At 43.0% G+C, this 25,979-nt stretch overlaps 3 protein-coding genes across 6 annotated transcripts in view; 2 read left to right on the forward strand and 1 right to left on the reverse strand.

Moving 5' to 3' along the window:
- Positions 1-151: 151 nt before the first annotated feature.
- mutyh (mutY DNA glycosylase) lies at positions 152-4,086 on the forward strand. Of its 2 annotated transcripts, none has more exons than XM_028403794.1 (15): positions 152-338; positions 540-670; positions 872-911; positions 996-1,069; positions 1,150-1,191; positions 1,265-1,336; positions 1,478-1,591; positions 1,703-1,800; positions 1,873-2,017; positions 2,114-2,201; positions 2,274-2,456; positions 2,597-2,742; positions 2,827-2,976; positions 3,514-3,561; positions 3,649-4,086. In XM_028403794.1, exons 1-15 carry the CDS (start codon positions 233-235, stop codon positions 3,793-3,795), a joined length of 1,584 nt encoding a protein of 527 aa, XP_028259595.1. In that variant the 5' UTR covers positions 152-232; the 3' UTR covers positions 3,796-4,086. The 2 variants fall into 2 exon arrangements, with proteins under 2 accessions (XP_028259595.1, XP_028259596.1); XM_028403795.1 differs by having other exon boundaries at positions 2,597-2,685.
- Positions 4,087-4,233: 147 nt separating this feature from the next.
- elovl8b (ELOVL fatty acid elongase 8b) lies at positions 4,234-7,082 on the forward strand. Its single transcript, XM_028403663.1, has 8 exons — positions 4,234-4,528; positions 4,610-4,667; positions 5,107-5,294; positions 5,439-5,519; positions 5,879-5,935; positions 6,037-6,151; positions 6,345-6,472; positions 6,560-7,082. Exons 2-8 carry the CDS (start codon positions 4,610-4,612, stop codon positions 6,722-6,724), a joined length of 792 nt encoding a protein of 263 aa, XP_028259464.1. The 5' UTR covers positions 4,234-4,528; the 3' UTR covers positions 6,725-7,082.
- Positions 7,083-7,447: 365 nt separating this feature from the next.
- glis1b (GLIS family zinc finger 1b) overlaps positions 7,448-25,979 on the reverse strand; it is a 62,576-nt gene continuing 44,044 nt past the window's right edge. For 2 of the 3 annotated variants that reach the window (XM_028403662.1, XM_028403660.1), the window contains 7 exons: positions 23,869-24,030; positions 21,339-21,449; positions 19,184-19,325; positions 16,425-16,599; positions 9,674-9,807; positions 8,683-8,838; positions 7,448-8,593 (listed from right to left, as the gene is read on the reverse strand). In XM_028403662.1, coding sequence (XP_028259463.1) covers positions 8,457-8,593; positions 8,683-8,838; positions 9,674-9,807; positions 16,425-16,599; positions 19,184-19,325; positions 21,339-21,449; positions 23,869-24,030 — 1,017 coding nt within the window. In that variant the 3' untranslated portion in view covers positions 7,448-8,456. The remainder of the gene's footprint in view (positions 8,594-8,682; positions 8,839-9,673; positions 9,808-16,424; positions 16,600-19,183; positions 19,326-21,338; positions 21,450-23,868; positions 24,031-25,979) is intronic. The other variant, XM_028403661.1, reaches the window with a different exon arrangement.

A 25,979-nucleotide genomic window follows, 5' to 3' on the forward strand; every position in this document is an offset into this window, starting at 1 on the left:
TTGCTTCTAATAAATAATCGATACAAAATGATGCTTGTAAAATGAGACCGTCTCATTTGCTGACCTTCCCACCGGAATTACGTATGATGCACGTCACCAGCCTTCCGTACAGCTGATTGGACGAACATGTTCCATCCTTCCTGAACGTGGCGGGAGCCGCAAATGAGTTCCAGAAGTAAACAATCCCAAAATAAAAACAAATCCCTATAGACTATTATATTCTTTAATAATTATGAGTGGACTGCGTTCAGCGATGCATAAAGGAAAGAGGGCCGGACTGGAGGTGATAGAAACAGCAAAGCCGAAGCGGAAAAGGTCGAAGACGACTGTAAAACAAGGTAGCTGCCATGTTACTTAAAACACTGTGGCCTGTTTGTTTGTTTCAGTTACTTTTTATACTTATGCTATAAACTACCAGTCTGTCGTTGTTTGTCTTATTAACGGTGCCTATAAGGTAATTATAAACTCCATGTAATCCAGACTCGTGTTTACACAGTCGCAACGTGTGTGATTAAAGTAAACATTTCTTCCTTTTTTAGAGGAGAGCACAGCTGTTTCCTCACCGTCTTCATACCACACCTTTCCTGATCCTGCTGATGTTGTGCAGCTGCGCTCTCAGCTCCTGAGCTGGTATGACAAGGAGCAGAGAGAGCTTCCATGGAGGACTCTGGTAAAAAGAGACAGTTTGTTGTGTCTGATTGTCTGGTACAGACTGTGTGAAGCAAAGTAATGTGAGATACTGAAGTGCAAATATTCCATGTATAATACAAATACTTTGTTATTACACACTGAATAAAATGCATTCATAAAACTGTCCTAACACAAACATTTGTGTGTTGTCTGTCTTCTGCTCTCTGTGTGTCATCTCCAGGCTTTAACAGAGTCAGACCTCAACATCAGAACCTATGCAGGTAAATCAATCACTTTGGACAAAGATACTGAAGTTTAATTTCAACATACACTCATGTAAAGGATATTTATTTATTTGTTTTTAGTGTGGGTCTCAGAAATAATGCTGCAGCAGACTCAAGTTGCCACAGTAATAGACTACTACAACAAGTGGATGAAGGTATTGTTGGTTTGTGATGTATTCAGTCAAATCACTACAACAGTTATGTATAATTTGCTCTCTTGTTTGTTGTGCTCTAGAGGTGGCCCACAGTGCAGGATCTTGCAGCTGCTACACTGGAGGTGATTCAACATACCAATACAGTCCTTTTAAAGTGAAGTTGAAATGAAATGTGTTGATTATATTGATGGGTAGGAGGTGAACCAGATGTGGGCAGGCCTCGGCTACTACTCCCGTGGGAAAAGACTGCATGAAGGAGCTCATAAGGTCTGTGCTGCGTCAAACCTGTTTGTTGTTGAAATCTCCATTCGGTCTTGTCTGTGTCGCTACTTGTGTGTTCTTGTGTCATTGTGCAAAGGATTTTAAAGTACTGGTAATTGAACTTTTTTATCTGTTTTATTGTTTCAGGTTGTGTCACAGATGAAAGGACAGATGCCTCGGACAGTGGACAGCCTGCTGAAACAGTTGCCTGGAGTGGGACGATACACTGCTGCAGCTGTAGGCTCTATTGCACTGGGGGAGGTTGGTACTGAGACACCTGCAGAGCTGTGCGTACCCGTGCTCTGAAGCAAACTCACAGCCCTCGACAGCCACACTCCCTCATTTATCGCTGACAGCTGTTTTGTTGCCTAGGTTACAGGAGCTGTGGATGGAAATGTGATTCGTGTGCTGTGTCGTCTGAGGGCCATTGGAGCTGACTGCACAAGTCCTGCAGTGACAGAAGCACTTTGGTGAGATTAAGACTAATCTAATCTAACTGACACGGTGATTACTAAAATAAATATGCTGTAACTTTTTTTCAGGAGTCTAGCTAATACCTTAGTGGACCCAGAGAGACCAGGAGACTTCAACCAGGCCATGATGGAGCTAGGAGCACGAATCTGCACTCCTAAAGGAGCACTGTGCAGCCAGTGTCCTGTGCAGACTCACTGCCGCTCTTATCACAAGGTACAGTATGTGTGATCTTGGTTTGTAAACACAGGTGATGCCAGTGCCAACATAGATTGGTTGGTTTGTGATTTTTAAGATTGTGTGTCTGTGCAGGTTTGTGTCAAACAAGAGCAAAACTCCAAGAAGCTGTTGAGGAAGGGTGGCAGAGATACTTCAAACCTGCCTGATATAGAAGACTGCAGTAAGCCCCACCTTGTCTCCTGTTTAGACTCTGAAATGTCTGATATCAAAGTGCTTTTCTTTTTGCTCTCAGTAAACAACATTACATGTCTGCTGTGTCCCTTGGAGCCCTGGGACAATGAGTTGGGTGTTCAGAACTTCCCCAGGAAGCTGGCAAAGAAGCCTCCCAGAGTGGAGCGAACGCTGACCTGTGTGGTGAGCAGGCCTGGAGAGGAGGGAGAGGACGAGTACCTGCTCATACAGAGACCAAATAAAGGTCAGTGTCCTGCAGCGTTTGTGGAGCATTTATGGTATCAAGTCATTCATCATCAGTGCATCTAAGTAATTATTCATGGGTGTGGCAGCAGGCTATATAATTGTGGTTGTTGCCATCATTGTTTTTGTGTGTGTGTTCAGGTTTGCTGGCAGGCTTGTGGGAGTTTCCAAGTCTTCTTCTGGAGGAAGAAAACTCTGAGATGAAACAGAAGAGGTCACTGCGTGATGAAGTAAGCAGAGTACTGGGAACCCATTTGACTGAAAACCTCCTGCAGTATGTGGGAGAGGTACGTTTGACATTCTGCACATATCTGCCATCCACTTTTATACACAAATCAGCTGTTTCTGTAGCTATACTGTGCTCTTTGCAGGTGGTTCACATCTTCTCTCACATCCACCAGACATATGTGGTTTACAGTGTGTGTTTGAAGGAGGCAGACACACACACACAGACTGAAAACACACAGTGGCTCACCAGATCTGCCTTGCTGGAAGCTGCCGTATCCACAGGACTGAAGAAGGTTTGTGTTTTTCTACACACTGTTGGAGTGTCTGAATCCCTGCTGTGTAATTCAACTCAGCTGCAACAAGAGTGGACTTGATTGTGACTCGCAGAAAGCAGCAGTTGGTCCAAATATACTGTGAATACTGAATATTTACTGTGCTCAGATGTGAAACACACCTTTAATCAAAGTGGCCAGTCTCTAAGACCAGAGTATGCAGTGTATGTTCTCTTTTTCACAAAGACACAAAACAGATTATAGATTGGAAATAAAACCCAAAGCCTCAAAGCCAAATAATGCTTCCTCTCTTAACAGCAACACCTGATGCACCTTATATTCTTAAATACTGACAACAAATCAGGGAAGTTACGCTTGTCAGAACAACCTGACTCCTATTGTAGAGACTGATAGAAAATTTTATACCACAAATAATGTAATTCCAACAAAATCTGAGGAGTTTTTATAAAAAAAAAAAAACAATGTTATTTTTCTTTAAAATGTCACGTGTCCACATGTGGTAGCATGTGGTCTGATGGTGGTCTTACTCTCCTGCAGATTGTAAAGCTGTATGATTCTGTGGACTCTGTCAACAAAGCCTCTAAGGTAAGTTCCTGTGTATTTCATAAAGCTGCACAGCCTATGTAATGTTCTCTATAATCCTTGAGTAATATGTTTATTTGGCTTGGTCAGGAGGGAAAAAGGCGAAAGCACACAGACGTAAAAAAGGACGAGAAGCTACAGAGTTCGAAAAAGAAAGGACTGGGTGGAGCTAAGAGTGGAGGCCGGCAGCTCACCCTCAGCTCCTTCTTCAAGACTGTGAAAGAGGAATGTTGTTAGTGCACATACCGCATGTGTACAGGACTGTGTGTCCTATTGTCACTGTCACTATGTCTCCACCTTAGGCTGTAGTTATAGATGCAGTTTTTTAATTGTTATATTCTCATTTATAATGTATCATGTAGGCAATGCATTATGTTTTAAGGACTTTCACTGTATCTGTATCTCTGTTTTACCTCACACTGCAGGAAGTCATGACAGATAACTGCATGTTTTACATTGAAATGTGAAATGATTGTCATTTTTGTATGATAAAATTATTTTGCATATATATAAGTACAATAAAAATATAACCGGAGAAAACAACTCTGTGATATATTTTAATGTTATACTTTAATGCTGTTTATAATACAGAGGCCACAAATGGCTGTAGCTAAAATGTAAGCTGGGAAACAGTGCCCCCTAGTGTTCACACATGCAAACTGCTCCAACCCAAAGAGGAAGGAACAGGAAGTGGTCTCAGTAGTTTCTCCGTTCCCATTCAAATTTGCCTGGTAAAAAGGCGGCTTTAGGTTGTAGCAGTGTTTAAAGTATTTGTTGTGCTTCTGTTGAAGCCGCTAAAGCAGTAGCCTGCGGGGTTTCTGCCTTTATTCATTACTCCAAAGTCTGGGTCCATATTTGGAACTGTCCATGTTGGACTTTGCTAAAAATCATTTGGCAAACAATCCCAGTCTGTGTCCAAAGGTTGTCCAACGCTGTCGATCAAGTTTACTGCTGCAACAACGTCTACAAGGTGAGTACTGGTGAGACGAGTCTTTAATGCTGCTCTGAGTTTTTTTTTTTACTCCTTCATGAGGGTTTCTCTTGTTTTCAGATGGCTTCCGCTTGGCAAACTGTCCTGTCTGTGCACCAGAGTATTGTGGAGAATGGAGGTAAGGCGGTGGTTTTTATTTTTACCATATTCATTGTGCTTTTAGTGCACATCTATTGCACAAAGTTGTACAAGAAATGACTACAAGACAGTGTGTGTGTGTGTGTGTGTGTGTGTGTGTGTGGGAGTGAGGATCTGCAGATGAGCTGTGCAGCTTGGCTTTACAATGACTTCTTTGTGGTTTGGCACGTGATGGGGAACTTTTTTTAAATCATATTATCTGGATGCAGCCAGATTAGCAGTGGGCATATAGCATTAGGAGGCATTAGGAGGGAACACATTTTCAACAGAGTGTGAGTAAACTAAACAAAGTGTCCAGACTCCAGGGAAACATGATGATGGCAGCTGATAACTCTAGCTGGAGATGTTTCCTGTAAAGTGTGTGTTTGTGTCTGAGTAACGTCTGAGCGTCCATGACACAGAGCTGTTCTGTCCCTCAGACAAAAGAACGGACCCCTGGCTGCTGGTCTACTCCCCTGTCTCGGTGTCACTCATCTTCCTGGTTTACCTCTGTGTGGTCTGGGCCGGCCCTCGTCTGATGCAACACAGAGAACCCGTTAACATCAGAGTTTTTCTTATTGTTTACAACTTCGCCATGGTTGGCCTGTCTGCATACATGTGCTATGAGGTGCTTCTGAGTTGCTTTGTGTTCCACTGTAGCAGGTTAATAGTTCTGCACACAGAGACAGGACTTGTGTTTCCATGCATGCTCGTGCCTTTTAGCAGCTGCTTCCACCGTTGTTCTTATATGTGATTGCTCAAATGTTTTCAGTTCCTGGTCACATCCTGGCTCTCAAACTACAGCCTCCTCTGTCAGCCTGTGGATTACAGCACCAGTCCGCTCGCTATGAGGGTGAGAAGCTGAATTTTGTTGGTTTTGTGCAGTAAAAAAAACCCTGAACAAATCCATAAACACATTTGAATATTTAATTAATTAATGTAGGCATTATTTGATTTATAAAATAATTTAAATACACTTTTTTCTGTTTTATCAACTTGTGCTAGAGCTGTGAATTTACTAAAAAAATATCTGACTAATAATTGTACATCTGGCTTTTATTTTCTTAAGACTGAAGGCTGTAATGATTCATTTTTATATAAAAAACTGCAGAATTAACATGAACTTCCAGCCTTTCTTTAATCCCCAGTCAGAGAATCACTTGAGTCATCTGTGTATTTTTTTAAAATGACTGATCTGTTTCCTGCCTACAGATGGCCAGGGTGTGCTGGTGGTTCTTCTTCTCAAAGGTCATAGAGCTGAGTGACACGGTACTGAAACATTCCTGCCATCAGTCACATTGATTAGAGGTGTAAGAATGCAGAGCTGTACTGTGACACGGTGCCACTGTTGCTCTCTTCTTTACGAGCAGCTCTTCTTCATCCTGAGGAAGAAGAACAGTCAGCTGACTTTCCTTCATGTTTACCATCACGGCACCATGATATTTAACTGGTGGGCAGGAGTCAAGTATGTGGCCGGAGGACAGTGTAAGTCTGCTGCTGTAAGATTTGAGCTTTGTGACCACAGTGGAGATTCTGGCTTTCAGCTAATCCCACGAAGACCATAGTAAACTAGTTCTTATTTATATTAACACTATTTCAACATGTAGCCATAATTGCTCTGTATGTTGGATCCTTAAAAAGTTTTTCTTTGGTTCTTTGTCTGCTGCCTGTCCTGCAGCTTTCTTCATCGGGCTGGTCAACACCTTTGTCCACATCGTGATGTACTCTTACTACGGCCTGGCTGCCATCGGCCCTTACATGCAGAAGTACCTGTGGTGGAAACGATACCTGACCTCTCTGCAGCTGGTAAAGAAACGTGTGACAGCTCCTGCACACCCACACACACACAGTGGTTGAATATTTGAACTGATCCTAAGTCTGTTTACTTTCCAGGTACAGTTCCTGCTGTTCCTCCTGCACACGGGCTACAACCTGTTCACAGAGTGCGACTTCCCCGACTCCATGAACATGGTGGTGTTTGGCTACTGTGTCACCCTCATCATCCTCTTCAGCAACTTCTACTATCAGAGCTACCTCAGCAAGAAGAAGAAGAAATAAGCTTCACACTGAATGAGGAGTGAAGACAGAGGCATTTTATACAGTGAAGTTCTGGCTGCAATGTTAATCAGTGTCCACTAGAGGGCACAACATACCCACAGAATGAAGGTATGTTTTTTTTATGGTGCTTCTTATACACACACAGCTGATTTGAACAAAGTGCATGTAGTGTTAACAGAAACAGACATCGAGTGTTCATTCATGTATTTATTCTTTAAATTGAGAAATGACAAACATTCAAATCATTGCTGTAAACAAACTGTACATTTTATACATTTAATAATAAAGTTGTTTGGTTTCTCTGCATCATTGCAGAATTAATGAGGCCAAACGATCACAAAGCAAAAAAAGAAAAAGAAAAAATACAGAAATGCAAACGTTTCTTTTAAAATCCACTGCTAAAACATCACAGCAAAACGATATATTCTTCCTACACTTCAGCCTAAAAGAATGAAAGATGCAGATGAGAGAGAAAAACACAAAGATGTCTTTAACAGTGTGAAAAGATATCCTGTGTATGAAATGTGTTGTTTGTGTTCACATTCTTGGCGATGAAGGTGATTCTGAATCTGAGATGGAAGGTTATGATTTACTGAATAGCAGATGTTTTAAAATACTGTTATTCAGTTCCATGTAATTCTTCCTTCATTTAACCAGATAAAAATAAAAACAGTGTGTGTGTTTAAATATTTTCCTTAATTAATAAAAGCCCTTCTGTCCCAGAGGTCCCCACTTCCCGCCTGGAAGATTCATGGAAGATTTTTTTGTTATTTGGAAAACTGGCCAGCAATATAATCATTCTCAGCATTTCAAAAATGCCCAGACGTTTGCAAACATCTATATTATATTGAGATGTTAAATATTAAAACAAATGTCCAGACGTTTGCAAACATCTATATTATATTGAGATGTTAAATATTAAAACAAAATCGTAACTATGCATATTATTATGCACAGCACAGCCTTTTGTCTGGTCTGGGTTTGGAGGACCAACATCTCAGGACCTGTTCTACCTGTATTCATATTACTTACCACTGAATAAATAATTTATATTGTTGTTGCCCCCATTTAGTCTTACGTTAAACCAATTAAATAATCTTATTTACTTATTTATTACTTATTTACTTACACTGAACGCAGGTTTCCCTACATTGCTAAGTTGACATTGAACTGAAGGTTGTATCAGTTGTGACCTCATCAACGCTAAGACATGCTTCATATTTCTGACACTGCACAAATACAGTTCAGACATATTGCAGCATCTTCTTTTAATTAATTAGGTAGTGGATGACAGTGGATTTGTTGTTCTGCAGGCTGATGTTGATGTCATGTTTTTTTTTGCAGCGTCTCCAATAGCTCGGAAAAAAATGAACAATTTATTTATTTGTTATTCTAGAAAATTCAGTGTTGGAGAATAATACTGGTAATAACCTTGAAACACTTTGAATATAGTATTTCGTTATGTGTAGGGTATTTTTTAAAATTTTAATGGTGGGAAATGTTCACCTTAAAATAACACTGATCAGAGCTGGTGTCACAAACAGTTAAAAGGTCTTAATGGTTGGGGACCACTGCTGTAGCCTGCTTGTAGTTTTCATCTGCTACATAAGCCATTTACAATGTGGGCTGTGTTTTGTTGTGGAAAATGAAAGGAGAAGTGAAGATGCATGTGAAAGGAGGAGGAGTGCAGAGCGGGTGTGATGAAGGTCTGCTGTGCCACTCCAGTGTTGCTTTATGTCTCTGTGTAGACAGACGACATATGGCTCAAACTGCGGTCAAAGCTGCCCACCTGGAAGAATATGCTCTCCTCTGGGCTGGAGGAGAACTGGCACCCTGCGCCTCCTTGCAGCTCCTGGGTCAAGCTGAAGCCTGGAACAGACACAATGAAGCACAGTTTGTTCAGGCGTCTGATGAAATCACTGAAAGCTTTATGATTCTGGCAAAAGAAATGTCCTCACCTGCAGAGCCAGTGTTACTGGTGGACATGTGAAAGCCATTGTGCTGATGGGAAGTGTAGGCGTGAGAGTCTCCTGGGACATGGATACCACCGACGGTCGGCTCCATCCTGTAGGAGTCTCCAAAATGGAAGCAGCTCTGGAAGCTGCCTTGGTATTCTAGGAAATGAAGGAGGATGTAGGAGGAGGAGGAGGAGGAGAGAGAAAAATAGAAGCCAGACTTGATATGCTGCCACCAGCGTTTACGGGTGATTGTTCTCAAGGTCATCCAGCTAAATCTTAATGTGGATCTTCAAATTATGACAATGCTATATTTGTGCTCAATGCTAACGCTGCCAGCTCCACAGTATGTAGCATTTGTCCCCATCGTCTCAGTTTGTACTCTGAATCGACCGCAGGAGTCATGATAATGGGAAAGCAGCCTTTCTTGGAGCGTTCTTACGCAACTCTGTGACCACAGCGTGGTTTCAGAGACGTCCATGTGTAGATCTTTACAGAGAAAACAGTGTTTAAAGCATTAGGAAAAAGGCTCAGGAGTGACAGCTGAGCCTGCCATGTTAGGGTGCTGAGAGACAGCTGAATACATGAGCCAGCATTTTGTTGGCTAATTCAGCGCAGGCAAAAGGCTTCCGGCATGCGGTTTTCCCCACTCTGTCTCTACGACTCTAATCTCTCTCCCTGTCCTAAAAATGCTCTGACAGAGCCACAGGGCTGTATCACTGCTCGAGGAAATGACTTCCCCTCTCTGCGGCCTTTCATGTGGCTCTGCTGGTACAATGAGAAAGAAAGAACACAGGGTGTTCAGAACTGAATCCTATTCAGTCATGCAGTTATGTAAAAAGCTACCAGACAGGCTGCATGTTGCTGCATCACCTGCCACAGGAAACGTTGTAGGATATTAAATTGAAACACCAATGAACATTTTCAAAGTAGAGCCAAAACAGATTTCCTGAAACATGCTCTGTTCAGCCAGGAGTCTGTGGGCCGGCCTTACCGTCGTTGGCAGACTGATGATGGTGATAGTAGGGCTTGTGCTGAGCGTGGACATGCTGTTTCTCCAGCTGTGGAGGAGGAGGAGGTGGTGTTGCTGTTCCCTTCATCCCAGGTGACAAGAGGGGACCCGACACCCTGTAGGAGGCACAGACACCCATGGGTGAATTACACATTTCATTTACGATTCTATTCCCTTCTGTACAATCTCTCTGTAATTTCTCAATAAAAATTCTTCATGCATTATGACATCCCGATCACAGTCGGAGCTGCATGCCGCCCTGCTAAACCACATGATCCAACAAACCCAGTGGAGCAGTTAGTGATCCTAAACACACAGAAGAAGAAAGAGTCCAGGCGTGTGGAAACTTGGGCTCCCCACACGTAACCGTCCTCCTACCGCATATTGTGATCTTAAGTCAACAAACAGCAGCGTGTGCATTTAAATGAACACTCACACACACACACACACACACTGCTGCAGTAACCCCTGGCTTTGTGGCCTGGACACAAACAGCACAATAGTGTTCTTTAGAGGGAAAGAATATTAAGTTATAACATGGTGACTCTAGATTTTGTGGAAACTGATAATGTAAGAAAAGATGTTGGACATGTGATGACCACAAGATGTTTGACTTCTTCCAGAGAAAATAAAGCAAAGTGGTTAATTATTACAGCCATAAAAGCTGAATGTAATTCAGACATTTAGCATCAGCTAAACTGGTTCATGAAGTTACTACATAATACTACATAATATAATGCTGTGAAATCTTTGCTCTTGTGAAAATAATTTCATAATATTTTTATGCTATCCTTTTTTTACCACAAATTTGATTTCACCTTCAGACTAACTGCTTCAGTGTTAAGACTAGCTGCGTACAGCAGCACACATGAAAAGCCTTTAACATGTGCCTTCATCACATCATGGTGATAAATGTACCCAGAAGCAGCACCATGTCTGGTCTTTAGTCAAACATGAGTTCACACAAAACTCATAACGACCATTTTAATGACTTAATGTTGTGCACTTGACATTAACTTAATGAAACAGCAACATGGTCCAGATCCCGACTGATGAGCAACAGACCTGCCTTTAAAAGATGAAGCCGGCCAATCACCTCTGCAAATATTCAGCAGCTACTTACGCCTGCGTATCAGGAATGCCAACACATAAACTGCTGCTGTGTTACTGTGTGCCGCTGTGCTGCACAGGCATATGGTTTGCACTAAGCGCTATATGAATGTGATGACAGAGTGTTGCTGGAGGCGGTCGAGCCCTCAGATGACTGCTCACTGCTGGCCTGGCTGGAGCCTACTATATGACCTACTGCTCTATGCATGATGGGACGTCCCACCCGGCACTCAGTAGCTGGCAGTGGCTGTGTGCAGGGCATTTGGCAGAGTGGCTGATGAAGGGGAATGGTAAATGAAAGTGCAAGAAGCTGGAAAGCTTTCTCGCCAATGGATTTATGTTACATTTTATTCAGCTATGGGACGGAGCAGCAGGCTCACAGTGCTCCTGCCTTAATCAATGCAGGTCATCATTAACTATACATGCTCCTTTAATCCTTTTGTAAGAGAGGCCATGTTTGTTCATGTAACACCTTTGTGTATTCATCAGTGCCACAGAATTATTATTTTCATGTTCATCCTTTTACCTACTCTCTACCTACTGTCTGTAACATTTTTCCACAATTAGAAAATCGATCAATACTGAGTGCTTCCTGCTTGCCATCGTTTAATCACCTGAGTATCCACTTAAAGTGCATGCATTTGACCTGAGTGTCTTTTGCTACAGCACTGAGGATGCCTGTGTGGCACCTTGTGTTTGTCCAGCTCTGGGGCGATGCTAGCAGCTAGCGAGTGTGGCCAATCCATGTGTTGGCTCAGGCCCAGTGTGTAGCCATGTGTTCCTGCAGAGAGCAGCATTCCCCCAGGAGCTGCTGTCAGCACAAACTCAGGAAACAGTTATACTGTTCATATTTTTACAAGCTGCCTCTATGTGCAGCTAAAGTGAATCATAAGCTAATCACTGCCAGCTGCCCCCGGCCCCGCTCTCTCTCTAGTCTCTATCTAGCTAGCCACTCAAGCTCAAGGTATGAGGGGAATCTTTCATATGCTGCATTAATCCCCCCCCCCCCGAAATTCATCTTTGCTGACCATCCAGCGCTGCTCTGCTTTTTCCAGCCAGCCCACCCACTTCTGTCCTGCTGCAAAGAGAGAGCGATTTGACCTGACGAGCTCTCAGGTTGGAAAGAGAGAAGGATCAAACTGAAGGTTAGTGTGAAGGTACGGTAAAGAGTTTGTAGAGATGAGGGCTCACAGAGTGCTGCAGCAAAATCTGAAAGTGCATTCCAAATCCCTCGTCCCAAAATCAAGTATTTAGAAACTTTAACTCAATGTCAAATGCTAACAAGTGTCTACATCGCACTACAAAGGTTACCATTGCAAACATGTTGCATGGTTCACTTGGCCCCAGTGAAGCAACCAAAAATATGGCTCATTTTCTCCAATAATCCAAAAGGCAAGTGGAAAAATCCCATCGGCATTTTAGGGAACCAGACTGATGCTAACCTCCAGGGTGGCCTACAAAACCACGTCATCCCTCTGTCGCTCTGTCAGACCTCACCCTTTGTTCACACAGCTCACTGAGCTCAGTGACCTCGAGCGGCTCAATTTTTCTTGAGTACTATGTTAAAGCTGACACCTTTCTGGGAATGGGATTTTATAGTGTTTTAAAATGCAACAACGCAAACATCAAAAGGAAAATCAGTCCTGAACTTTACACAGCTGCCCTGAAGCCAAACAAACAATACAATACAATACAATGTGTTTAGGAACGTGGGCATGGACGTCATCACTGCTGGCCTGGATCTGTTGTCCAGAGACATTGGAAGAAGAAAAACTACTGGTGAAGACTTGGCTGTCTGTGTGGAGGCGTGATGGGATGGAAAGAAAACCTAAAGATTCATGAAGAGAGCTGCTCTGCTCCTCGTTCATCTTCCTTCACCTGCAGCTAACTGTCCCACATGGGAGCACGGATCAGACCCCATCCTCCACAGACCCAGCGATCTCCACAAAACACCCTCTGCCTCCCCCTTTTGTAGCCCACCATTAAGCCTCTCTGATGGATGACAGGGGCTTCTTTGGCGCAGATCGGTGGGAACGCTTCTGGTTCTGGTTAGTAAACTAAAACAGAGAGACAGACTGCAGCATCCTGGCTAAAGCTAAGCTAAAGCTAAGCCAGCCCTGCAGGCCCCAGTGTGAAGAGCACAGCCAGGGCTCAGGATGTCTTTGTGGGCCTGAAAGCATTCTGTTCAGCCCAGAAAGAAAACGGTCTCAAACACAAAGGATCCATCTTTAATCACCATTCCCCTCAGAGGAATTCTGACAGTAAATCATCAGGATCTTCTCTCTGAGTTAGCTGTTTGTGCAGACAAGCTAATTGAAGACTACACATTATTAACCGAGGACCACAGAATGAGTGACTGACCACAAGCTGCCATGAGCAACTGCCTCAAAAATGTTTTTGTTTGGGTAGTGAGATTGACACTCATTTTCTGGATCACTGGAGAATGATAATGGCTGGAAGACAGACAGTGTAGAGTTACGAGACGTGAACGTCCCCCTTCAGAGCAGGAACTCTTAATGTAGCTCTGTGCCGTCTCTGCCGCCACTCTAATTCAATTAGCCTGTGTCAATCACTGCCGAGGTATCAAACCACCTCAGACTAATATTTGCAGAGGGGCTCTAATATCAATACACAGGTAAAGGCAGTAGCCTTCCCCGCCTGCAATTATATAACCACATATGGCCGAAGCAGTGAATGACAACATTTACCACCCATCTCTCTGTAGCGTGGGCCGCCATGGTCGAACAGCCGCCTCTGTGAGAGAGGGCCCTGCGCTCTCACACACACATGTCCTCGTGCCACAGCAATTGGCAAATGTATTTGAACTGGCATATCTTAATATTAGCTTCAGAAAAATGACACTGGTATTTACAAAGTAAAAAGAGTCTAAATGGCCCATTTGAGCCAGAGTAAACACATTTAGCTATGAGGTCAGAGGCTGCCACACTAGAGGCAGGTTAGTTTGATAATTTTGTCAAAATGTTTAATGTCCTGCTAAACCGTTTGGGAAAAACAAGTGCGGTGCCGATATTGACATTGGCAGCAGCCTGTATACTCAAGGCTTTAAACATGTAAATCAAATGCTCCATCTTCAGGCAAATGTAAGTAGACGTTTCATGCAGCTCTCTGCCACAAGTCGCTTTTTGAGTCTTCACCCCTCCCTCTGTGTGATGAACAGATACAGAGTGTGTTTGTATATGTGCTTTCGTGAGTGCTTCTGGGTCAAACATCTTGATTTGATGAAATCTGTAAATTTGGAAATTGCTGCCATTTTAATGCAGTGTTGTCATCACATCACACGCATGTAGGAGCGTAAGGTGGGGAAGCAAAGATATACATACATGAATGAGGGAGATTACTTATTTTTGGGGATTTAGGTTACATATATAAGAGGAAAAAAGGGATTCTCACCACATCCACACACACATCTACACACACACAGAGTGATCAGATGTTCCTCATCAAGCACCAAGAGGAACAAACCCATGTCTCACATCCAATATGTCACCCTGCCTGTGTAACCCAGTCTCCCCCTCCTCAGGTCCTTTTCACTTTCCATGCCTGTCCTCGAACTGGTAATTGTGCATGCTGCCGAGAAGAGAGGCACACAAACCACAAGGTAATTTCTACAGCGTTCTCCTTCTGGCTTTCAAGGCTTGAAACAACACACCACCTTCCAGATGCTTCCACTGTTGTCCTGACGTCTCTCAAGCAGGGCGCTCGGACGTTTACATCCAGACGCTTTTCACTGCGCTGGCCTGCTGAAGTGTTTGTGCTGGATGTCGAGTGGTCTGCTGTACCTCACACCCCAATCACATGCAATCATGTGTGTTTCCTGGACTACAATGTATAAACTCACACACACATATACGCCAATGTATGCACAGCTCAAACCTTATCCTGTGTTGTATATACTCCCCAATAAAGCACATATACACACACAGACACCCAAAGAGCAGACCACAGAGTTTAAAGAAAGCATGTTTATGTAACACAATCACTTTTGTAACAGAGAGTTTGTGACGCCTGATTCCATCCACTCTTTCTCAATGTTATCAAACTGTAAAAGACTGTTTTCCTTCTCTGCCTCCCCAGTTTTAGACACATCGGTCCATACAGCACACACTGTGCCTCCTGACGACACTCTGCTCTGCAGGCTCCCTGGGGAAATCATCTGCACTAATAGGAAACATGCTGCAGCGCGCACACACACACACACACACACCCAGGAAAACAGAAAATTATATGAAAAGAGCTATCTATCCCTGCTGAAGTGTCCTTGAGCAAGAGCTTCATGAATGGTTGTGTTTTGTTAGTTAATGAATTCCTGTGACTGTATGTTAAATGGAAAACATATTTGTCTTTGCAAACACTGGCACACTTACCAGCATCTTCGGGTTTACTGCCTTTTTCAAAAAAAACATCTCCACATGTACTTATTTTCACAATTATCCAGAAGATGCATCATTGTTCTAGTAAATATCATTAATAAAGTGTTCTGTTTTTTGTCGTATGACAGTTTATGCTGGTCTATAAAGCCTGTAGATCCACAGTAGATTTGAACAATATGAATCTTTGGGCTTAGGTCTGTGGAGGATAAAACAGCCAACAACATAAACACTGGAGGATGATACTATCATGCTGCTTTGATATTTACACTCATTAAAGTGTGAATCATGGAGCTGGTGACGTGTCAGGTTGACCGTGTGGTGACCAGCACTGCCCCTCTTCCCATGAGGGACATCTCAGGGGTTGAGAAGTTGACTTTGTTTCCAGTAAGAAAGCCAAATGGGTTTGTCAGCAGCACCATGAGGCTTAACCTAACATGATCTAAGAGGGTTCGGCCTGGATTCAGGATGATAAATAGGTGAAAAACAAAGAAAGCAAGGGGTGAGAAGTGTAGTCAGATTATCAGGGTAGGGCTTATACCAGAGGAAGAAAGCTTGGTCTTGACTCGGTGTTACTGATCTTTGTGAGTATACATACACACACTGACAGACTGACGTGGTTTGTGGGAAATGAGGGGGAGAGTTTCTGCTTTATTATTTGAGGCACACTGGGCCTGTTGATGGCATTGGCCTTTATTGTATTATATTTGCTATTAAAGGTTTACTTTATGAATCCACAAAGTGAAGATGGACAAGTTCTATAAGACGTTAACAACAGGCTTACGAAGAGTGGATCTGAAGCTCAGTGTAGAGCGTGAGAAGAGCTCTAAGACAGGCAGATAGCGATCTTTATTATGCAAAACCAAAAGTGTTTTTGTAGGATGTTTAATCTTCTATAAAGTCAGCCATATTAACATGGAGGTCTGTGTGGACTGAGCTACTTCTGAAGCCTCTACAGGTCATTTGAGGAACTTGCAGCTTCTCAGCCTCAGAGGCTGTTCCTTGACTTTTATCTTACATATATAGGTTTAGTCCAGTCAGCTATGGTCATGTGACAAAGCCTTACATGAGGATTTGCAGGATTTTCCACTCATTAATCAGTATAAGTGCACTTCTATTAATGTTTATATTTCCCACCCTGCTGACACATTTACAGTTTTCCCACCCTTCGCAGTGACCCAGTATGACACATCTGAACACACCTCCAGCATGTTACACATCCACCGAGGACTCACCCATCTCTCGTGGCGTCCATCGCAGCCAGTGGCGACAGGTGATGAGGGCTGCTGAGGTCCCGATCCAGCCGGTGCTGACGGGAGGGCAGGTCAGTGGCTGAGGTGGGGTTGGGGGTGGAGGAGAGGAGCTCCACTGGGGCGCTGTGATGGGGGGTACTGGAGCCAGCGTACAGCCCTGAAAGACAAACAAAGCTAATTCAGTAAACGTGTCAAATAAACTCACAGGGCCTGCTCTCCAGCTTCCCTTTGAGGAAATTAAAAGCCATTTCATGGCAACGGGATTTTGTTTTGACAACCTTCATTCAATCACAGAGCTTCGTAAAATAAAATGTTCTGTGTAGGAGCTGTTTGTAATTTGGGGTACATTGTTTGCGCTGCCACGGGGATTGACCTTGTTTGTCCTTTCAGATATTATTTCTCATTACACAATAATAAACTAAAACGTTACATGTGTTTGAACACTCAGCTTGAACTGACGTGCATTTCAAAGGAGGAACTCTACAAATACATATTACATGCAGGAGAGAGGAAGAGGACATTATAATCTGCTGCTTTTTGATCATTTTTAAATGATGTTTGATTTTGTTGATGCACTGATCTGTGGAGGTCGTTATTTTCTAACCATGTTGGCAGCATGTTGCAAACTTTTTATGCTCTTTTCAAAGCTGCAAACAATAATTAAACACGGATCCGTTTTCTTAGTCACAATGACTGGCAAACCAGGAACTGTAACTAATAACTGTCACTATTTATTTATTTGTGAAAATGTTCCCAGAGCACCAAAAAATGAAAACATGAAATGTTTATTTTAGGATCAATTTTTGTGCTTGAGCACATTTTCTCTCTTCAGTGTTCATTTCACAAATCTGCTGCAGAGCTTTTAACCCTAATTTTCCAGCAGTTCAATTCCATCAGTATCTACAAATGTTCTCCTTCATTCAAGAACATGAACAAGAACAATGTGAAAACCAAGTTTTGACTTATTCTGCTCTGCTTTGTTGGATGATTTCTTTCCCAGCCTCTACGAGGAGAATGCTGTGCGGACTGTCTGGAGCTGTTAACCAGCAAGGAGAGCAGAAGACAGGAGGAGATGAAAGGAGAAGAAAAGATTGGTGCTCCTGGTTTTGCAGTTTCCAGGCCCAGCTGTTCTCAAGTGGAAGCATGCAGAGACCCGATCTGACAGCACTCTGAAATGGTTACAAGCTTGATTCATTACCCCCAAATCATCAATCACAGACCTTAAATGTTTTCCCCTTTAGCCCCAACATCTGCTACCACACCGGCAAAACAGTCGACAAATAATGGCCGTGATTGCCTTAATTTCAATGCTGGTTCCTTGCGGAGGTAGACGGAGAGGATCTGATGGTGCTCTTTAAGCATTAGAGGAGGATTTTTTTTGGAAGATGTTGTGGAAATGCTCTGAAAAACTTCTAGGTGAGAAGTCATTGTGTGAGAAGGAGATGGAGCGGTACATCAAGTTCTCAGCAGAGCAGCAGGAGCATGCAAAGCTCTGCTCTAAAACCAGATAAGTCCTTCCTCTGGTTAATCAGGGAACACTCTAATTACACTCCATAAAACAGAGAGGGGTTTCTCGTAAGCCTTGCTGCAGACATGTGAATAAGAACAGACGTATAACCGGCGAACAGGAAAACAAGTTAAGCTCTGACTGGAAGCATGACTCATTTTCTGCTCCACAAGTGTTAATGATGGGATGGCTGCCCACTTTACCCCGCTTCTTCCATGCATCCTATTGGCTCCAGAACAAAGTGAAACTCATGTAAATAGAGATCCCAAAAGCCAACCTGCGACATCTTTGCTGCCCTTGAATAACACTGCATCCTTGAATGCTTTGGCTCCACGAGCGAGCTCCTCGGGGGGCTTTAAACCATTTAAAACAAGAGAGCAGGCAACGTCCACTCAGAAACAGAGGGAGGCGAACAGTAAAAAGTCAAGACTCAGAGGCCTGCTTCAACATTCAAAGACAAGTTAAGCGTTCACAGTCGTCAACGAGTTCCAGCAACAATAACAGAAGGCAACGGGGAGCCTGGACGGGGTACAGGCAGAAAACAAGGACAGATGTGTCCATAAATGGAGGAAGCTGCGGGGCATCTCCCTTGTCTTTAAGGTTGTTATAATCCATTTATCTCTCTCTTGTTCCCTGTCCAGTGTGGCGCTGACTTTCAGAGACGGCCAAATTCATCAATTAGAAAAATGGAAGTTTAAAGGGCCACATGGGCTGAATAACATTTTCCACTTGTAGCTGCTGCTGCTGGTTTGTGCAGCCTTCGCATGACAAGAGGACAGGTTAACGTGACACGCTTATGAAACACAAACCAAACAAACAAAAGCATGAAGCCGTAACACTTCCTTTATAAACTACAAACCACGCCGCTCAAATGTTGATGTAAAAAGTGCAGAAGCAATTAAAGACAGATTATGTGGGGTAAGTTGTTTATGTTTGACCAAAGGTATGATTTTCACTGCCTGAGAGCACAAAATGACCAAAACACATCTGCAGGAATGTTGACATGGATGTTGATTACCGCCTATGACTGGGTGATTGCTTTGCCAGGTGTTGGGATTCCTGGCGGTCAGACCTCACTTGCTGGCCTGGTCTTCTGTTTTGGAGCAAATACTCAGCCAGTTTCATGCACTCACATTTGAATCTGTTTTTATGAAAATGTAACTTGAGCCCCTATTACAGGGTTACATAATGTGTTTGTAAAGGGCAGGAGTTACACAGGAATCAGGGTGAGCACCTGTGAAGATGTCTTGGCCCAGCGCAGGAGAGCGGCCGTCTTTGCCGTTGTAGAGATGCTGTGAGGGGGTGGAGCTCTGAAGGTGCTGCATGGACAGACAGTCACTCAGGACGTCCTGCTCCAGGTGAGGACAGGGTCGGAGCTGCAAAGAATAACAGAACAAAACAATGAACTCTGCCTCCATTTCTACACGGCAATGTGTTTTTTGTGTTTTCTCCTTCTGCAATAATATGATTAATGTTAATGTGAAACAGTGATTCAGCACATGAGAATACATCGTCAGTGAAGGGGAACCAGAGGGAAGATCGTATGCCCCTTTTTGAGTCATACATTGGCATTACAGAGAGTGGGTAATCGATCGCTGTACCATCTCTGAGCCAATCTGAGATTGCTTCTGTTTCTTTCTCTGCCAACAGTAATGGGGGCAAGTGAAGATACATTTCAGCTGGATATTCCATCATACGCCACAAAGAAGAAACTTAAACCTGAGGAAACTTGTGTCAGTTGTTGAAATGGGACATCTGCCTTATGGATCAGTGGAACAGCTGACCTCTGCTGCATACATCAGTGGATTTCTCTGTAGTAAAATATTATGGTTGCTGAGGTGCACACAGGGCCGCACTAACAACCTTGTCTTTCTCCTGTGCTCGGGAGATTTAGCTGCAAAAGTCAAGGCAGGGACTGGGACACTTCTACCAAGATTATCTGATTAAGGCAGGAAAAAGGTACATTTAAACCACAGTGAGCAATGCAGTATATGGTCAGCCAGGATTAAGACAGAAGTCAAGTAAAGGTTGTACTGTAAAATATTAAAAAATTCGACTTGTACATGTATCCAGCGTTTATTTCTAATTTTAATCCAGTGATATACTTAAACATCTGTTACAACTTGGCTAAGTTTGAGCAGCACGTGAGCGCTGCGATCATTTAAATCAAACATGTTTATTTTATTACAAAATGAAACTGTGAACTTAATGTAAATCAAAGTTTGTTTTTGTCATCATGCTGTGATATGGATCATCCTGACTAATACATATTTCTTAGTGGAGTGCATAATAGTAAGAAGTGCTAACTTTATGATGCCAGGAAGCATAAAAAGCTGGCAGTGTCACTGTGAGACAGCTGACACAGCAAGTCGAGTGAATCTTACAGATGACAGGGACACGCTTTTCCCCTTTATCATCATTACAACCTTTTCAATCATTCTGTCAGCCTGTCCATCCACAAATCCAGCCTTTTATTATTAAAAAAATCATTTCCACGTTTTGATTTGGTGGTGGACAGTGGGTGGAGACATTCTTCAGGAGTAACATCACAGCATTTTCTGTGATTATTCCCACAGAGTTCATCCAGCAATGAGCTGAGTGGAGAGATTTTTCTCTATCTGGTCCCTGATCACAGGTTATATTTAACAGTTGTATAGCTGCTATCATCCATGTTTGGATTTCTCCTTTAGATACTGTATATCCGTGATTGTGTGTGTGTGCATATCCTCCCAGGATCCTCAGCAGTGCCCTGCAAAGCATTCATCACATGTAATTGGTGCTCTGTTTTCTCCACAGTGACACTCGTAACAGTTTTTTTTTGTCTGGGCCAACTCCAAGAGTGGAGTAAGAGGGTTTGTTTGACATTTGTCCATAACATCTGGCCACTGGGGTATTCCGCACTACAGCTTATTAACAATGCTACAAGCACACATGTGTTTCCCTTTACGACTCTAAAGCAAAAGGAACACATCATCCAGCCTGCCACTATCCAACCCTTTCCACAACAATGAGCCCTTTCTCTGCTGTTATTTACCCGCTTCCAGTCAGAGAAAGAAGGGCTTTTGACCGTGAGCATGATGAAATGTGGTCAAACCTGATCTACTGTTGAGGAAACGATTCTCAGAGATACCCTGTCCCCCAGCCCAGCCTCAAAACCCCTCAACTGAAGATGGATCTGTGGACGATGCACATCAGAACAGGGCAGATTATAAAGAGTAGTCTTTCATATTGAGAGTAGGCTGAGGAAAAGATAAACAGTAGCTGGAGCTGTTGTGTTGTAGTACACAGCCTAAGCCACCAATCAATCAGAATTATTTGCCTCCATTTATCAGCAAATAACAGAATTTTGGTTATTTTTTCCACCATGTTAGACCCATGCAGCCTCTTACCTTTCTACGCACCTGTTGCTCTTTGGCTGAGTGGATCTTGACATGTTTGCGTAGGGAGCTGGGGTCCGTGTATCGCTTGGTACAGCCAGAGATCTGACATGCATAAGGTTTCTAAGAGGAGAGAGAAAATATTTCACATCAGTGATTTAATGAAATTATTCGAATTCACTTTACTGCAAAAGAAAAGAGGCACAGAACAAAAACTATGAGTCACCAAAATGTGAAAATAAGTGGTTGGATACAGGTAATATGAAGAAAAGAGCAAAGAGCAGGTCCTACCTTTCGGCTGAGAGGAAAATGAAGAGCAGAAGACGGATGAAAAGAAAAGAGAGTCAGTTGTAAAATATTCTGATTCCAAAGCATCTCCATGCAAGGCAAAGTTGTGGTTTTTATTTGCTATTCAGGATTTAAAGCTGATTGGACTGTATTGAGTTGCATGTACAGTATCGGCCCCTTTTTCTTCTCTCACTGCAATAAGGAAACTACACTCTGCTGGCAACATCGATACTGCATGATTAATAATGTATAAACACCCGAAACACTGTAAGAAATATATTAGGACATGCTTGGTTGATTCAGAAAATAGAAATGTTAAAGGTTTATTTTAGAGTACACTTGATACTGTTGACTAATAGAGAGTGTATACCATAAGCCTGTGTGTGTGTGCTGACACACAGGCCATTGAAGTCAGATTAGTGTAACAGAAATGACATTAGTACACACCAGTGTAGACCTTCCTCATCATTTCTCACATTATTACAAATTCAGCCTGTAGTTTGCTGATTGAGGGATTTTCCCCTTCACAGAAACCTTTTCAGCCATTAAAGTGTAACAGGATATACGTCTTTATGAGCTCTGCCTCCGTACCTCATCATCCTCTCTAAACAGCTCATTGTTATTCCAAGGCGCTAACAGTGCCATTCATCTCTGCCGTGTTTGTTTTGCCAAGCAACGTGCGCAATACAGCTCAGAAGAAAACCAACTCGAACTTCTGTGTAGGATAAATATCATTATAGCTTGAAAATGATTTTTTTTTTCTCCCAAAGTGTTTCTGGCAGGCCGGCCGGACGGCTGGGCAGGCTGAGTGAAGGCCTGAGCAGGGTGTTAATGTGAAGCCATAAGCATCGGGGTCCCAGATTAGCTGTATCATTTGGCCTACTGTGGAAAGAGCGGGTAGTGGAGGAAACTCCTGACAGACTAACACAAGTCTGCATTCACGTTTAGGTGAAAATTCTGAAGGATTTACTATGATAAGCAGCAAATGTATTGGTGGCTGGCCAATGTGGGAACACAGGAGAGTATTCTGGTAACATAAAGATTATATAAATACAGTTAAATTGAATTTGTTCAGATTATTTTTTATAGAAATAAGCGAATGTAAAAAAAGAGTTTAAGGTTCGACACAGTGCCACTAAAGCATTACTGATTTTTCAGTAAGCCTGAATCCACCTAAAGTAATGGAAAAACGTGAAGAATTCTTTCCACAGTGCCAAATGAAGAGACTGTAACACACTGAATGCTGGGTTAGGGTTTATTTATTTATTTTTTTAGGACTTCTTGAATATTTGCTGTTGGATTTTTTGATGTCCTTCATAAGTGTTCCTTTTTTATTTTAATGCTCTTAGCAGCAGTTTAGGGATTCATAATTAAAATTAATTTCAGTTAATGTGACTGAATTTGACACTTTGGCAACAGAGGGAAAAAAACTACTGTCTCTAAATGGATTCATATAAACACCTGCTTCACAAATGGATGCATTTATTTTACTTTTAAAAATCTCCCCACACAACATATAATATCAGAGCTAGAAGACAGAATACAGAAATTATTTTCAAATGTAGGGAGAGAAAAGTGAACAGTTCCCTTGCATGGCAGAGAAACCCAACTTACTTAAGTACATAATTTGAGCAAAACAACGTATTTACTGCCTGGCTGTACTGGCATGTGGACGGTGATAAAGTGGGTGGTAAATTGGTGGGGTTACCGAGACATGACGAGTGTCAGCAATGGCTGACTCAACCTTTCCTTCCCATTTCCACAGGTCAGAGAAACAGGCGAAGCTCTGTGTGAGCCTGCAGCCCCAATCCAAGTCCGTTATGGTGCAAGCTGCAGCTTGGTCTAATGACACTGATCGTTTAATGATCTGTGGCATGTCACCGCTGAAGGAGAGAGAGCGAGAATGCCACACGGCTCACTGACTGACAGCAAATTAAAGTCTAACACTGTCAAGATGTGGAAATAGCCGTTGAGGCTTGGAAGGCAGTGCTGATTTTAATGTTGTAAAAGCAAAGGAGGGGCACAGTGAGAGGGGCTATTCACTGGTAGTTACTCAACAACTAATTTTTAATTCTTGCACACAGTCCTGAACACGTTTGTTAGTGAGTAAATGTAGCCTTTATCTGACATGTAAACTTTCATAATCTTATGCAGACCACCTGGTCTGTTTTGACTGCTGGCCCAGTACATGTTAAGCATCAATCCACCCTGGTGAAACACTGAGAGGTGAGAGAGCACAGGCTTCGTTTCTGACCGTGTCCAGGTGAGTGCGCTGATGCTTGGCTCGGTCGCTGGAGTTGCTGAAAGCTTTCTGGCAGCCAGGGTGCTGGCACAGGTACGGCTTCTCTCCTGTGTGGCTCCTCAGGTGGATCTTCAGGTTCTCCAGACGAGAAAAGGCTTTGTTACAGCCCTCGAACTGTAGAGGAGGGTAAACAGAACACACACACACACACACAAAGATTAGTACAGCACAAGGAAAGCCATGCTCAGGCAGGTGTGCACAGGACCACACATGGGAAATAAACACAAAACCTACATACACGCACAAAGTAAAGAAATCAACCAGTTTAAAGCTGGTAGGTCTTGGTACGATGTGGGTTCTGTATTTATGTGTGTGTGTGACTCATAAGTTGTCCCACTCTTTCCCTCACTCACACAGATGGAGCCCGCTATCCACCACACTTGTTATTAAAAAAAGAAAAAGAAATAAAATGCTTCAGAACATGGGTGGTGTAATTGTGAGCATTTTTCCTTGGCTCTTGAATTATGCTTGCCAATCTGAGAACCTTTGTTGAAACCACATCTACTTGAAGAGCAGCAAGCCTGCATGACAGTGCACCTGCCTCAGGGCTGCCATCTAAATTGCGGGGGGAAACTGGAGTGTGCCATACAGCGGCGGTTAATGGGCTGTAATGCATAGCATGAGATAAGTGCTCAGGCTGTGTATAGTGCATTAGACTGACAAGTGACAGTGACTGTAAACAAGCTCATATCCGACCCTGCTTGGCTCATTTGATCCCAACCACTCAGCCAATGAACACCACAGATTTGTTAACATGTGAATGATTCATGAGGCTTCTCGCATGTCATTAAGCAGAGAGCACAGCTGATTGGTAGACGTGGCAGTCGCTGTCAAGACCTCCTACAGGGGCTTGATGTAAAGAGTCACAGAGTGTATACGCGTACAGCACTCTTACTTAAGTCAACATGATGTGCCGCAGGAGCAGGAGAAGGTGTTGTATCAGGACTCCGCTTCTTTTATATGGGTGTTTAACTCTTCATACTGAGTTAGGAGAGTGACCTCGAAAACACTGACTAAGATCTGGGAAACATTAACTCAGGCCAAAACATGACCTCAGGCTTTACCTCAAAAGTCAGCATCTTCTAATGTAACAGCCTCTCCCCTCCTAAGTCTTGCTTAAAACCACTTTTGGGAAGGAGCTTGGTTGATCTCACCACAAATACTTCATCTACAACCTGTTGCAGAGCCGATACTGTCTCTACTGTCCATTGTGCCCTGACCTTTAGTGAAGCCCGCTGACAACAGGTCGGGTTACAGCTAAGGAGAGAGTGACACCATTCTTCTAATGGGCCTTCAGCTGTATCCTAGACTCAATACTCATCCCTGGTCTCCTTCATTCACTCACACAGCAGAGGCAGAGCCTTTCTATTCACTGGGGCTCCATTTAATACAGGAGAAACCTAAGCCCATCATGGTAGAGCCGTTTTGGGTGACCACGCTGATCTGCGGGTTTGTGCGTGTGCCTTTGCGCTCTCGGTCTTAATCTGCCCAATTATGGCTACACAGCACACAGCTCCTCATGAAGTTTGTAAGACCTGTGAGCAGAAACATAAGCTTCCTTTCACTGTGATCAGAGAGATGCTTTTCCTCTCTACGTCAGGTTGCAAAACTAAAAGTTTCAACTGAGGTTACCAAGGTGATTTCACTAAACATGCAAATGCAACAAAGGGATGTGGCAACTGTGTGTCCTAATAGAGCTGAAAAGTCACTTTCATACATAAACAGGATCACAAACCAGTTCCAAAATGACATATATGGTCGTTTGGCTTTTTAATGACCATTAAATCCAGCAATGAACTCCAGATTTTCACCCAGACACGAGTTTACTTTTCTTCCAAGGACCAAAACTACCTGGTTATGTTTAGGAAATGATCATAGTTTGGACCCATTCAAACACATATCCCTGAGAAACGCATAAAATGATCTCAGCTTAATAAAAATGGCTGACTGCTCCACTAGACAGTAAGACACACTCATGGTAAAGAGGCCTGAAATGAAGGCAAAGAAAAAAATATCACTCAGGTTTCCTCAGCATTACACAGACACATGCTGTCAGCATACAG

The sequence above is a fragment of the Parambassis ranga genome, chromosome 4, assembly GCF_900634625.1.
Source record: "Parambassis ranga chromosome 4, fParRan2.1, whole genome shotgun sequence".
Lineage (NCBI taxonomy): Eukaryota > Metazoa > Chordata > Actinopteri > Ambassidae > Parambassis > Parambassis ranga.

What these genes read in the sequence shown, in the direction of transcription:
- mutyh (XM_028403794.1), top strand. Translation starts at nt 233, where the DNA reads ATGAGTGGACTGCGTTCAGCGATGCATAAAGGAAAGAGGGCCGGACTG. An exon ending in GCTCTATTGCACTGGGGGAG is followed by an intron (nt 1,592 to 1,702) that starts GTTGGTACTGAG and finishes TTTGTTGCCTAG; the next exon opens with GTTACAGGAGCTGTGGATGG. An exon ending in GCCTGATATAGAAGACTGCA is followed by an intron (nt 2,202 to 2,273) that starts GTAAGCCCCACC and finishes TTTTGCTCTCAG; the next exon opens with TAAACAACATTACATGTCTG.
- elovl8b (XM_028403663.1), top strand. Translation starts at nt 4,610, where the DNA reads ATGGCTTCCGCTTGGCAAACTGTCCTGTCTGTGCACCAGAGTATTGTG. An exon ending in GAGTATTGTGGAGAATGGAG is followed by an intron (nt 4,668 to 5,106) that starts GTAAGGCGGTGG and finishes TCTGTCCCTCAG; the next exon opens with ACAAAAGAACGGACCCCTGG. An exon ending in ACCTGACCTCTCTGCAGCTG is followed by an intron (nt 6,473 to 6,559) that starts GTAAAGAAACGT and finishes TTTACTTTCCAG; the next exon opens with GTACAGTTCCTGCTGTTCCT.